At 40.5% G+C, this 14,079-nt stretch overlaps 1 protein-coding gene across 1 annotated transcript in view; it reads right to left on the bottom strand.

Moving 5' to 3' along the window:
- Window positions 1-14,079, bottom strand: part of SLO2 (slowpoke 2) — a 318,661-nt gene that overhangs the window by 60,584 nt on the left and 243,998 nt on the right. Inside the window, exon 3 of the mRNA XM_019045466.2 lies at window positions 2,537-2,616. Coding sequence (XP_018901011.1) covers window positions 2,537-2,616 — 80 coding nt within the window. The remainder of the gene's footprint in view (window positions 1-2,536; window positions 2,617-14,079) is intronic.

Genomic DNA, 14,079 nt, shown 5'->3' with positions numbered 1-14,079 from the left:
GCTTAGCTCGTTTCTCTCATATCGAAGACGCGAATCGCTCAAGGACAACTCTTGTGATAAGTCCCGCCCATCGTCCGAGTCTTTTAAATGCTATTTTTTTTCGACCAACCGTGGATCTGTGGTAGCCTAGTTGACTGAGGCGCCGCATTTTTTTGTTAAGGTGCGGGCAATAGGTGATCGGGAGTTCGATACCCGGCGATGGGAGTTAATTTTTAATGGTTGTATTGAATATTTTAGACCAATCATCAAAAAATAATTAATACTAGATGATAAATGTACGAACATTTTCTCGTGAGTTAATATGTTAAACAAAAATACTGGAATATACCTCCTTCATATAATCAGCCACATGTTTCCCCAAATTAATGACGTTATTTTCTTTTTTTCAATAAAGTTTATTTGCATTCAACGTTCGTAAGTTAAGCAAGATGTACCTATTGATACAAATAGAAAGACATGAAAATAGTATGTCTAACATTTCAGTTGTTTTTTTTTTTGTTTTTTTGTTTTTTGTTTTTTTGTTTTTTTGTCTTTTCAATAAAACAAATTGACTTGGACTAGAATCAGTGTATCTCTGAAGACAAAAGCTAAGTTTTTTGATACAGATATACTAATATATTCATCCGTTATATAATCAGGGGATGTTGACCCAAATATTGATGTATATTTTCTCTGTTCGCCCAAATTAATGATGGTATTTTCTTTTTTCAAAAATAAATAAAGCAATGACATGAAAGTAGTATAGAGCACATCGAACATTTTAGTTACATCTATTTGAATGAAAAAACGGCAACTTAGGAGGCACATAGGTCACTTATGATGCGTATTCGGGCATATGTGTAGAGTAAAAATATCATACTTTACGCCGAAAAAGCGAAACTGAAAGTTAAATGCGTTAACTTCCGAAAACCATGTATAATCCAACGAAAATAAATAATTGGTAAATAACAGCTTTCTTGTATGCAAAGAAAAAAAAATTAAAAATGTTAAAAAAGAGATGTTGACACAAAATTACATAGCCCCTTCAATTCTGAAGATACTGCAAACGAACTGTACCTTAAAATTTTCATATCCCAGAAGCTAAAGTTCCCATGACTAATATTGCTATCGCTAGCGATTGCAAAAACCAACTTGTTTAACCTTGTAAACCCATTCGTTGTTTATTTATTTTATTTTATCATACAATCAAACATAAGAGGGTAAGCGGTAGACAGAATAAAAAAAAGAGACGGAGGGAGGCCGAGGGAGGGAGAGAGAGTGAGGGCTTCCGACTGTCAACGCAACGAGTGCAAAGTTGAACGAGTTGTTCCTAAAAGAGAACACGTCTATTTTAAGATGGCCTTAAGACACAAGTACTATGATGTCGCTTGAGGCTCATGTAAAAATGAATACGTGTTTTCTTCTAGAAACAACGAGTTCCGTTTGACTTTGTTTAAATGCGGAAGTTGCGCGTCTTCTCAGAATTCTTCGTTCGTGAGAAATAGCAAAAAGCGTCCCCTGCATAATTGCAAACTTGGATTTGTGAAATGCTGTGGTATAAGCCAATCGGAATTAAAGATCATCGATATCTTTCCTGGTAATCTTGTGTCTGCAGAATTTTTACCCATCAGCGTCGGTGGCTGGTACATTGTTACCGTGCGGTAGGGACCTCATAATGGCCTCATTTGCGGTATCAAAGTTAAGTGACTCTCACTAAAGATAGGCGGGTTTATAATGATTGATTTAAAAGATCAACACTTATTTAAGCTTTTTAATGACCTTCAATTTTCTAACCAAACTGAAAACCCTTGATTTAGAACCACTTCAACCATCATAGGTATAAATCTATGGTTAACTCCGCAAATTTCACCACCACAGGGTACCATCAATATCACCAACAATATCTGAACCACAGGGAATGAAATGGATTTCATTTTGCGATCAGGAACTACAGTTTGTGGTTAATCTGTTAAAACTCATGCAAAACTAATGGTACCCGCGTAGTTTATAAACTGAGCCAGAAATTATAGTTCAAAATTGCAAAATGCAGTCCAAATATCTTCAGGTATTTTTGTGACCGACCCCGATGAAAAATCACACCGAGTCAAATTATTAACAAGCCACAAACGCCGACACCACTATTTCGGGTACCTCGCCTCAGAGCAATTATGAAGAGCAAATATTGTGCTACATTCAGATCAACCAAAACGCCCACGAAAAGGTTGTCAGGCAACATGTGTGGCTTCGGTCACAATTTCTCCCTTGAAAATGTATGCAGGCGAAGTGTTGCTTGCCACAATACAACATGGAAAAAAAGGGCATTTTCAATTAATTGTGGTAGCACCGCGACATTCGGGTTAGTAACCTAATTTATTAGGCTACTACCACACTCATTTGGAAATGCCCAAGTTGGGTCATAACTCCTGCCTCTTTTTTCCGTGTGCGTGAAACAAAGATTTTCTCTGGTCTATATGGACCTGATTTACGAGAGAGCAAAAAAAAACAAATGAAACTGTAATTAATTTATTGGTGAAAGTAGGAGTGAGATAATACTTACTCGATCTTTGATTTTTCACGAAGTAAAGTTGCAGCCTCTCTTTAAATGTATTTTCATTAACGTAATATTCAACTCTCACTCTGAAACAAAACCAAAACAAAATACAGATTAATTTTTCGAAAAGACCATGCTTTTCCAGGAACATATCACTGTACACAGGATCAAATTACAGCAAACGAAGGATAACATTCTCCGCTTAATTAAAAACCGGCAGTTCTCTGATTAACAGATAATTGAATATCCGTAAAAATCATCCCTTTTTCTTGAGAATGGAGCAGGTCAATGGAATTTTGCTCAGATGAAAGATTACAGCGGAGCAAACTCTCGGGTTGTATTTCAGCCTAAGGTTGCACTTCGTTGAAATGTGCACCGTTTCTAAATTATTGGTTTTGAATACTATAAAATATTAGGTTTTCAATATAATGTGTGCGCAGCTCTACTCTTGCCCGGCAGGCTAATTATTGCCATACCTTAGGGAAATGCAAAGTGGCTACACAAGTTCAAAATGGTGTTTTCAAAAACGATTATGCACTGGAAAAAAAAACACATTGGATCTAGAGTCCAGACTCTTGAAAACATTGACAAGAAAAATTACCCTTGATTCAATCGGAGTTTTGCTTGAATCAAAACAAAATCCGCTTCAATTAAGAGGCTTGGATCTTGATTTACGATAGATTCTGATTGAATCAAGAGTACTTTTTCTTGTTGATTTATTTAAGAGTCAGGACTCTAGATCCAATGTGTTTTTTTCCAGTGTGCTAATTTCTAGGTTTCTCTCGAGCAAAACGAAGAAATTTCAGAACATGATATCTCCGTTTCATCTTGAAAAACTGGCAATATTGCTTCAATTAGTTCATTTAAGCCTTACATAACAATCATTTCCTATTCCATTTTAAAAATTAGCCTACTTATTGTGGAAATAGTCGGTTGAACTGGCCTGTGACCAATGTAACAATCAAGAATGCCACTATCCCGAAGGTGAAAAAATCCAATGATCTTGAAACAATGCCCTCCCGGCGTAAGTGGTGGCGAGGTGTCTCCTACGTTTGAAACCAGGTTCGGCGGCGTCATAAAACGCGGGTTCCCACGGTGGAAATGCGAATTGGTCTAATGCGCGTTTCCATGGTTACAGGAGCACCGGTTGTCGCGACCTCTGTTTCCGTGATGAGTGCCAACACGCGAGTGTCGGCTTCGGGTAATCATCGGCACTCCATCAACGGAGTTGAGACTGAGATAACCCTCCCCCCCAGCCCCAGCCCCCGCTCGCCCATGCAAATGTGCTCCCCACCCCCTGACCCTGTAAGCTTCGTTCAAACTTTACGGGGTAGCTTGATCCCACGACATCCCGAGGCGAGAGCGTTGGCTCGAATTTCACCTGTCCCTTGGGCGGAGGGAAGTTGCTGATTTCCGAGGGATTCGTTTAATTTCCCACATGGAGCAATGCCGAGGGGAAGGATGCCCCCTTCATGCGCGCGGGGAGCCGACAACGTTGAAGGAGGACTGCCCGACCATGTCATCACTTTGTAATAAGTTTCGCCTTTTGCGTCAGTGCCCGCTCTGTTATTAATTATTCTTCTCCGACACCACTTGAAGCTCGGTTTTTTACCTTGATTCAATTATTTCTCTTTCCCGCTGCTCGCATGAAGTATGCGAAATATATGCATAAAAAGGTAAAAGTACGGACCACTGGACATTGAGCTAGAATTTAAGCGTTATGATACATGTTTCTTTTTTACAATTTCGAACGTAAAACAAGTTTTGCGCGATAAAAATGGCGAAAATCAACTCCTAATTAACTATCTATCTGATGTTTTTCGAAGCAAAAATTTAAAGGTCCCGCTTACGAAAAAACAAAAGTGCGTGAGTCAAATCGCACATTGGAAGTTATCACGACAGTCTTTCGGGATGGAAATATGCCACGTCAAACTCGGCGCCTCGGCTCAGCTGTTACACGATGTTCAAACTAAGATTGAGCACACGGGAGAATTTCATAACGCCACCGCGCGCCGTACTATGGTCCAAAACTCGAATTTAGGAAGAAATAAGTCGGATAATGACTGAAAGATCTCGAAAATTTCATTACCCATGTTTTTTGAGTCGCTAATTTCGAATTTGAAGTCAAATCCCCAATACTTTGACACCCTGACCTATTAATTGTGGGAAAGTTTATGGCACGCTTCGGCCAGCTCGAAATGCGCACTGACGCCTACAAACCTAAGGGAATACTTCAAGCATTGCGCAATGCGTGAAGTAGCCCCTTACAAACCTAAGGAGATACTTCAAGCATTGCGCAATGCGTGAAGTAGCCCTTTAGGTTTGCAGGCGTCAGTGCACGTTTCGAGCTAACAGCACGCGCCACGACTCTCCCAGCGGGCGGGTAGCAGTGGCGTGGCGTCCATAGGTTCGCAGTGTTCGCCGAACACCCTAAAATATTTTGAAACAATTATTAAATTATGGCTAAGAATGTGGGAAGCAATACAGAATACAGAATAGTAGATCGCAAATAAGTATCGGGTGCTTGGCTTCCGACAGCGGCATGTGGCGCGGCGGAGAGAGAAAATCCTGTGACGCGTGGTCCGCACCGGCTACCGAACCTGGATGATCTGCGTACGGTGAGGAGGGAGAACCTGGGTGCAATGATGAAGGGGCAAAGGGTACGCGAGAGAGGAGAGGCACCGGCGCGCGGCGCAGAGCGGACCGTGAGCATTGGGTTCGGAGACGAGTGCGGACCGCGCTCGCGGAGAAAAGCAGATAGAAAAGGGAGGGGAAAAGAACGAGGGAGGAAAGCCGCTCATCAGTCCAGCTGTTTCCTATAGCAGTGGTCCGCAGGGGTATGCGAACCGCCGAATTTCCTCTATGCCGCGATTCGCCCTCCGCTTCCCCTCCTGCGCCTGCGGGCCGCAACTCCCAGTTTCCCCGTCTCCCTCTCTCACCTCTCTCTGCAGGTGCGTGTTGCGAAAATACGTTATCATTTAACAAAATAAATTACAGGAAAACGATCGGTAAAAAGAACAAAATTTCAATGACAATTTACCAGCACAATTTTCACCAGAAAGGGTTAAAATCGTGTTCTTGCGGCTTCATTTTTTAAAAAGTTTCCGGGGGAGGCCCCCCGAACCCCCCTTTAAGGAAGGGGAGTGAACCTTTCTGACCCCCCCCCCCCTAAAGTTAACACTCCTACCGAACGCCTACCGGATATAGTCACGCCACGCCACTGGCGGGTAGGGAACGATTTTTTGCCAGGAGAGATCCCTAGCGGAGTAACTCGTGAATCGTGTAATTTTTCTTTGTTTTCCTTCAAATTTTCGACTTTTAAATTACACAATGGTCGTGTGAAGTAATAATTGAACTCTCAACTCCAGATGAAGTGTAATAATGAAAGGCGGGTCGTGCGCCATGCGCGCTGCGGACGGCGCAGGATTCAGATTTTTCGCAACAAATGTTAAGTAAAAGCGTTTTATCTTGGTTTGGAGTTTATGTCAGTAATTTTCGTTCTGCAAATCGTGAAAATTGAAAAAGAAACATTCAAACATACATCGGAATGCTTGGATTCGTACCTGACTAGTGTTCCATTGAAAGATTTGATCGACAGTAAAGAACCTTTTCAATAAAAAACGCTATTTAACGATATAATCAACTCATCGTCATCATTTTACAAAGAAGCCACAAAAAAACAAAATAAAATAAAAAATAAATAAATCTACGAGAAGGTAGCATTGCATCGTCCCATTATCATTATTCTGTAAATAATTCCAACGGAGGTAGGAAAGGAGCTAAAAGTTTATGATGATACAAGGAAAATAATTTGACAGCGTTAATCAGAAGTAGGTCATTTATTTTAAGCATGGATCTATTAAGGGATTTGATTTCTTGGGCTGGGTCGGATGAGCCTGATGTTCAAGCGTTGCCAAATGCGGGTTCCGGCCCCGCAGGACGCGTGCGAACCAGTGGCGTGGCGTGAATTGCGAAAAATCGATTGTTATGCCACTTAAACCTATGAAAAAAGATCGATTATCAGGGTGTTCGCAGCGAACACCTTAGTAGTCGATTCTTTACCATAGCTTCAAATGGCGAGATATCGATAATCGATTATTCACGCCACGCCACTGGTGCGAACAGATTTGCCGTGCTAAAAAGAAACGCAGTAAAACCACTCGAATATTACCAAGTTTCCTCGAATAATATGTATATTTTAGAAGATAGCGATGAACATTTCCCCCCTGAAATTTTCAGACGCACATTCGATCAAATTACGAATAAAATTCCTAGTAAAAGTAGAGGGAAAATATCCGCAAGTTTGCTTTATCAAAGGAAATTTGGCAACATCTGAAAGTTCACACGACGTTTTTACTCAGCGTGAGAGAGATTCCCTTCGAAAATTTTCGGGGCCAAATGCCCGCGCGCCCGCAGGCTTTTTTCCAAGAATAAAATCCAGTCAGAGACGAGGCGTGAATGATCGATCATCGATATTTTCTCATTTGAAGCTACGGTAAAGAATCGATCATTAAAAGGTGTTTGTTGCAAGCACCCTGTTTATTGATCTTTTTTCATAGGTTTACATAGCGGATCAATCGATATATCGCAGAGCACGCCACGCCACTGAAATCCAGTATTTTTCCTCGCTAAAGAAGAACGCGCTCTTGAAATGGGCTCATCCCTCTAGGTCGAAGGTTATTGAAGCTTTTCAGAGGGATGAGATATTCACTTCTTTGCTACTTGAAGGATTCTTTCACGGTAAGAATGATCAAAAAAAAAAAAAAAAAACTGTGATCTGAAAGAGCATTTTTTGAAAATTTTAACGAGTTCCAAGATATAGAACAACATGACAAATACTTGTGCGATATCGCCTGCAATCTTTTGTTGACTGTTGTGCGATTTTAAACCTTGAAAAAAAAAAGGAGTACCGCGACCTGAATGAGCATCCTCATACTGTAGACCTCTGTGCAGGGTCCGTTAAGTGCATTTGGAGGTGTAAATAATGTATTACTTCCGGCTGAAGAAAAGTTGAGGATTTGTCCAACTTCCGTTCTTTACCTCAACTTTTTGACGCTAATTCTGTTCAATTATCTACCTGCTCATCTTAACTTCATCTGACTTCTCCTTATGTCACTCTTAGCTTTTGAACCAATTTTGCAGATTTCAGACATTTTAGAAATCAGATTACTAGATGCAGTGCATATTAAATACAAATTCCTCATATAGCTATGGTTATGGAACCAGTGTACAAGTAGGTAGTGGATATTTGGTATTAATATCGGATGTAAGAAACTCGGGTTATTGGAAAAGTTGTTTCAATATGAATATGAAGAAGGGAACAAGAGGAGGGAAAACAAAATACGTAAAAGACGTGAGTTCTCTTCAGCATTTTCCAGACAAAACTTCTGCATATTTACGTTGGGGAAGAAAAAGTAAACTTGGAGTAGGTCGTCTGGGAAGTAGCCTCGAATGTGTAATACGCCTGACGCAGCCAAATTTACCACGAAGAACCACCAAACTTCTTCACTTCTTGATTGACACGTTTATAAATTCGTCTACTTTTTACAGCTGACAACCGCGCAGAGACGTGTACTCGCATGTTGATGATTGCCACGGCTGTGTCCTTAAGTTCCAACGAATACGTTCATTCATCAATAATGCACCGGCTCTACCACCGATCCGTTGAATTACGCCGCTGTGTAACGGATAAGGCTATGCCCTAGAAAAACTGCGTGATGCACGCAGGAGTGTCTATTAAGAGGGATTTGATTTCCTAAATACACTTAATACAGTAGACCTTTTAAAGACAGCAAGTCTTTGAGGGATTTTTTGGTTTATTCCTTCTACTTTGCCGCATTGGGAGTATATGCAAGGGACCATGTGGATTACATTTTGCAATAAGGAACCACTATTACTGGCCCATTTTAGAAACAACATGCATGCCATTGATTTCCCTATGCAGATATGTGCTTTCATGAGAGAGCCAGAGATAGTGGTCCCTTTATGCAAAATGTAATCCATATCTTGCGATGTGTTTTGTGGCTAAATTGCTGATTGAAAGAGTGCACTGAGCTCATAATACGGGCTATCGGACAATACCACCTGACTGACAACTTCGGCAAAAAAGAATCAGTGACTTTCCCGCATTCTACAGTATAAAATATGCAAGCTGATGATTTTAGTTTTTTTCACACTCTGTAGGAGAGCGCTGCGATGATGCTGTAATATGTGGCAAATTTGCAAATCTGACCTTAAAATTGGACGGATTTCTATCAAACGGAACTATGTGCATTGTGACGTGAGCCCTGTAATGCATATATTCTAATGGGTCTCAGGGCTCATGTCTTAATACACATAGTTCCGTTTGATAGAAATACGTCCAATTACAAAAATGGCTGAGTTTTCTTTCGCTCCAAAAAATAGTCAGTTTACAGAGAGGCGGAATTGCTCGTTAGCCACCGATATTTGATTTGAAATTGTTGATGGACGACCCAAAATTAAACCCAATGATGCTCAAGCCCGGTCAAATTGGCCCAACAGTTGCTAAAAACACGTGGCTCGCGGGTTGTAGGGAACCGGTACATACGAGTTTTGGATGGACACATTTCTGCCAAACGGAACTATGTGCATTTTGATATGAGCCCTATTATGCATATATTCTTATGGGCCACAGGGCTCATGTCTTAATGCATATAGTTCCGTTCGGCAGAAATACGTCCAGATATAGGCCTGAAAATAAGATCCCCCCAAAAAATAATCAGACACCGAATAGGAGAAAGAGGGGGAAAAATCAAGTATTGACACAGTCGAATATAGGAGAAACGTTTATCTTTCCTGACGAATCTGACCGACACTTCATCGGCAGCATAGACCGGAACTCTGCGAGTACATACAGAGTACACGCAAGCGCCACCGCTCCTTCAATTTTGCAGATGCAACATGGACATCCATCGAGCACGAATAGTTGTATCTCTGCGCCGTCATGAGCGTACTGAGAAAAACCGATACAATTGCCCGAGGAATCAGTTTTCTCCACAGCTTTTGTTAGGACTAACGGAAACAACGTAAACGCGGGGAATAAAAAAGCTCACAATAGAAGCAATTTTTCTACTTAGGATGGAATAGTTTGATTTTATTACGTGCTTCGCTGAGCGGCAAAGAAATTTTTCTAGTAGTTCCCTAGTTTCAGTAAAAGTTTTCTTAAGAGATTTTCTAGCTGTCTATTCTTCTGAGTGAGCTGGATAATTAATTTTAAATAAATGTTAGGTTCGTTAGACGTCACGAATTTAAAAGAGTACGTGCATTTTGCGGCTTTACAATACGATGCTTTTCACGGATTTATTCTTAACGAAGAATAAATTAACCTTCGGTTTGAACGTGTGTGAGAGTGAATGAACCGCCCCTTCATAGCTACTTGTTCATGTCCTCCGCGACACGACAACGCAGACCCGAGTCATCCAATAAATCAACGTTCTTAGCTGTTGCCATCCTTTCCTGAACCTGAAAAGACTGGGTCTCGCAATAGCACTCGCAATATAGGTAATGCTGATCGTTATTTGGACGTATTTCCGCTGAACGGAACAAGAAGCAGGTGGAAAAGAAGGGGAATGCCTGTTAGTCGAAGGTCGTAAGAATGAACGGGAATTATAGAGCACCAGTGACGTCAGCGGCGACGAAGCCGCTGTTCGTTCGGCGCGATCGTTCGTGATCCGCTTTAACTCATGAGCCCTGTCCACAACCCTCTTTTCCCACGCCCACGGCTCATGAGTACCGCACACAGTCGGCGCTTAGTTCTGTTTGGTAGAATGTAAAGTCCCGCTTTCCTATTTCTCCAAAGAGAATCACGCCCACTTTAGCATTACTTCTTAAGCAGCTTTTTAGAGCAAAGCCTTATCTTTCCCACTCATCCATAGTTTCGTTTAGCAGAAATACGTCCAATTCAGACTTTTTATTGTTTATTGGACGTACTAATGCTAAAAGGAACTATGTCTCACTCAAACCCAATGCACAAAGTTCCTTTTAGCATAAATACGTCCTACTCTTGTTGGGGTATTTTTTAATGATTTACGTTGAAAATATCCCGGATCTACGGCTTTCTAATGACTTTTTTAATCGGAAGTATGTGATACACACCCACGCTCCCGGTTCTCATATTTTTAGGGATTAATGCAGGGTGGAATCTGTTTCAGAAGACGTACTCGTTAGTTCCATGAAACGTATCGAGAGAATATACGTATGTTGCGATCAATATAACCGAGGCTAAAGAGACAAAAGCACTTTGTGCAGGAGCGCTTGAAAATTGTGATGAGCGTATCGACAAGTTATAGAATTTTTACCTTCTACCGGGAAATTGGCATATTTAAAGCTTCCCGTTTCGAAGAGTGTATTGTGACAGAGCTAAAATTTTAAACGGACATAAGGTACTCCGGTTTGATACTGCACGGAACGATGACCACCATAATGTGGAGCAATTACGCTCGATGAAATGATCAATTAAAATATTTCCTCCTCTATCTCCCAGGGTACGAGTTCCTTTCCCGCGAGGTACTGGCGAGGAAATGGGAAAAAATACAAAGGATAAAATTTTGTTTTAACTGAAACCGTTGTTGCCACGTTCTTGATTTATTGAAGGTAGTCAGCTTTGGGACAGCATTGTGAACTTTTTTGTTTGGCGATATTTTGAAAGGTCAGAAATATTGAGATCGAAAAGCTCATCATCCTGTAACAAAGAGTCTATTTATTAATGAGGTGTAATACATTTTTACGAAACTTCCCTTATTCTCCTGTTCAGTTTGTCTACAGAGTTTCTACTCTAAGCTCTCGCCTAGCCGGTGAATTGAAACCACGCCCAAGGCGACAATTAATCATTCTTTGCATCTTCCCGGACTCCCACGAAGTGTTGCCAGCCTATCCTCAAAGTAGGCGTGATGACCCGAGAATGCCGTGGAATTCAGGTAAAACGGTTACCAAATCGCAACAACGCGTAAGTTCACTAAGTTGCCATGTCAAATTGTGTGTACCACCTGCTTAAAGCAGATTAAAATATGAATGAAGTGGATCAAAATTACGATTTCGGTGCTAAAAAAAATAATGAGGCTTGTATGATAGTAGAAGAAGCTAATGAGAAAAAGGTGGCATCGATTTAATATTAATACAAATTAGCCTCTCAGCAGTTCATACTGCGTGGAGCATGCAAGGAGGCATTAACCAAAAATTTGACATTTTTTGTTTCCATTGAGTAAAGAATCTAAATTTTGGTATTTGCACTCACCCTTAAAATTTCCTGTAAAGACATCGATAGCTTGAGATGCTGAAAGTCTCTAATAAAATTAACTAACTAACTCTTGAGCGATATTTACTGAAATCGGTGTATATAAAGACTCAAACCACTTTGTAGATAAAAAAGTTGAGCTGTTAAGAACATCACGCTTGCCTGCGAAACTTTCGAGCGGAAACTTAAACTTTGACAGAGTTTGTGCGGTGAGTTTCTCAGCACATCAGGAGCTTGAACTGCGGGAATTCTGAGTTAAATGGCTTAATCCCCATGAAAATTATTTCAGCAGAGTGGGGGATAGGTGAATGAATTCAACAGACAAGTTGAATATTTTTAGTTATAAAAGTTCGGACATTTAGACATTTTTTGGTCGGATTAGCACAATAGGACAGCCTTGTAAGAAAAAATTGTGGCTGCATATTAATTTGTCGAATACTTGTGACTCAAGGTCTTTTTAAAATTAAAAGACGGCTTTGCTCGAATTCAATATAAAAAACTGATAGATACAATTTAAGAACACTAATGACGCAAATAGGGAATTTCGCAGTGTCCCAGAGATAATTTTCCGATCGAAATTACCAGCGACCTCAAAAATCAAATTAGGAATCGCTAGGGATAGCCATTTCCACTGTAAATTACGTTGTGGTGCGCAGTCTCTTTCCCCAAGCGGGCAGTTTCAGCATCGAGTTTCTTCCCCGACCTTCCATGACACCAGTGGCGAGGCGTGAATGATCGATTATCGATATTTCCCCGGTTAAAGCCAAGGTAAAGAGTCGATAATTGAGGTGTTCATCGCGAACACCCTGTTTATCGATTCTTCTCCATAAGTTCAAATGGCAGATCAATCAATAAATCGCAAAGCACGCCTCGCCACTGCATGTCACATACTCCTCTGACCTCTTTTCCCTCCAGGAAATCGGAGCTTCGACTGCACAAATTGAATGTCTCGATGACTCCAATAAATAAACCCTTTATTTTTCTCACTCTCGGCCTTTCAAGAAATCAATTCGAGGGGGGTAGTTAGAATACAAATTATACTGGCCAACCGCAAGGAAAAAATAAAGAAAATGAGAGGGGGGAAGGATGGGGAAAGAGAAAGAGAGATAGGCCATCATTGGCTTATTCAGAAAATAATTCTTGCTTCCTCGTTCTCTTGATGCTTTTTTAAATTTCTAGACGAAAAAGTATGCATCCGATTTGCAATGTATGATGAAAAACATGAAACATCGTACATGTATGATGAAAAACATGAAACATCGTACTTAAGTCCAATATTTTTACACTCGAAGTTGACATGAGTCCTTAAAAATTCAATATAAAATGCACTTTCAAAGAGATATTTAAAATATTTGATTTTGGCACTGCAAGAATTTTTTTAAAACCATGATAGATGTATTTGTGCCCGAAAAACATGATTTCATTGACAAATTCAAAACACCAATATACCGCCGAAAAAGACAAGTTCAAAAAACGGCTGTCAACACGTTCCTAACCGTAGAGCTCGTGAACAACTGAAAAATGTTAGTCCGAAATAAAAAAAAAATCAAAGCATCGTAAGCTACGATGTTTAAATTCTAGGCAAGTTTTAAAAACTTTTCAATTGTAAATGATGCATGATCACGATACTCAACTCTCTTAGGACTATTCGTATCAATATGAATATCATCTGATCGGGAAAAAGGTCCTCATTCTCGATGCTACCAGTTCAGTCTTTTCCCCTTATATTCAACTGCTCCCTCTCCTCATGGATGCACCTTTTACACTTTTTCGTGTTGTCATTCCGACTGACTTTCATCCGAGGCAAAAAAATCAAAGGCGATGGCAACAATGGCTCCTCGCTCACTGAGCCTCAGGCGGGCTGCTCCGATGTCGATATAACAGGTACATATTGTTAGAAGCTGAGCACTCTTCAAAAATATAACACTGTGCACTTTGCACCATGGCAATGAGTAGTTTTACCCCTGCACATACACTTACAATGCAGCCTCTTCATCTCTGTTTCGTTAATAATAGAAGGCTCGGAGAGAAGTACATTATTCTCCCGTGTATCCTCTTTTGTTTTCAGCCCAATTCACGCGGGAAAAATACCTCGATTACAAGAGCTACGCCCCGGTTTTTGTAATTCGCTAAATTTTTCAAATCAAATTACGTACCGATGTTTGCGTTGTCAACGGTCAAGAACTTGAGTAGTTCCACATTGAATTCGCTTTATGTTTTAAAATCGACCATTGAAATTGTCGGTGGCACAAACTTCGGTTACAAGAACTTAATCCTCAGTGCAAACGCAACACAC

The sequence above is a fragment of the Bemisia tabaci genome, chromosome 3 (genome assembly GCF_918797505.1).
Source record: "Bemisia tabaci chromosome 3, PGI_BMITA_v3".
NCBI lineage: Eukaryota > Metazoa > Arthropoda > Insecta > Hemiptera > Aleyrodidae > Bemisia > Bemisia tabaci.
The sequence above is the reverse complement of the archived record's forward strand: the minus strand, read 5'-3'. Positions and strand labels throughout refer to the sequence as shown.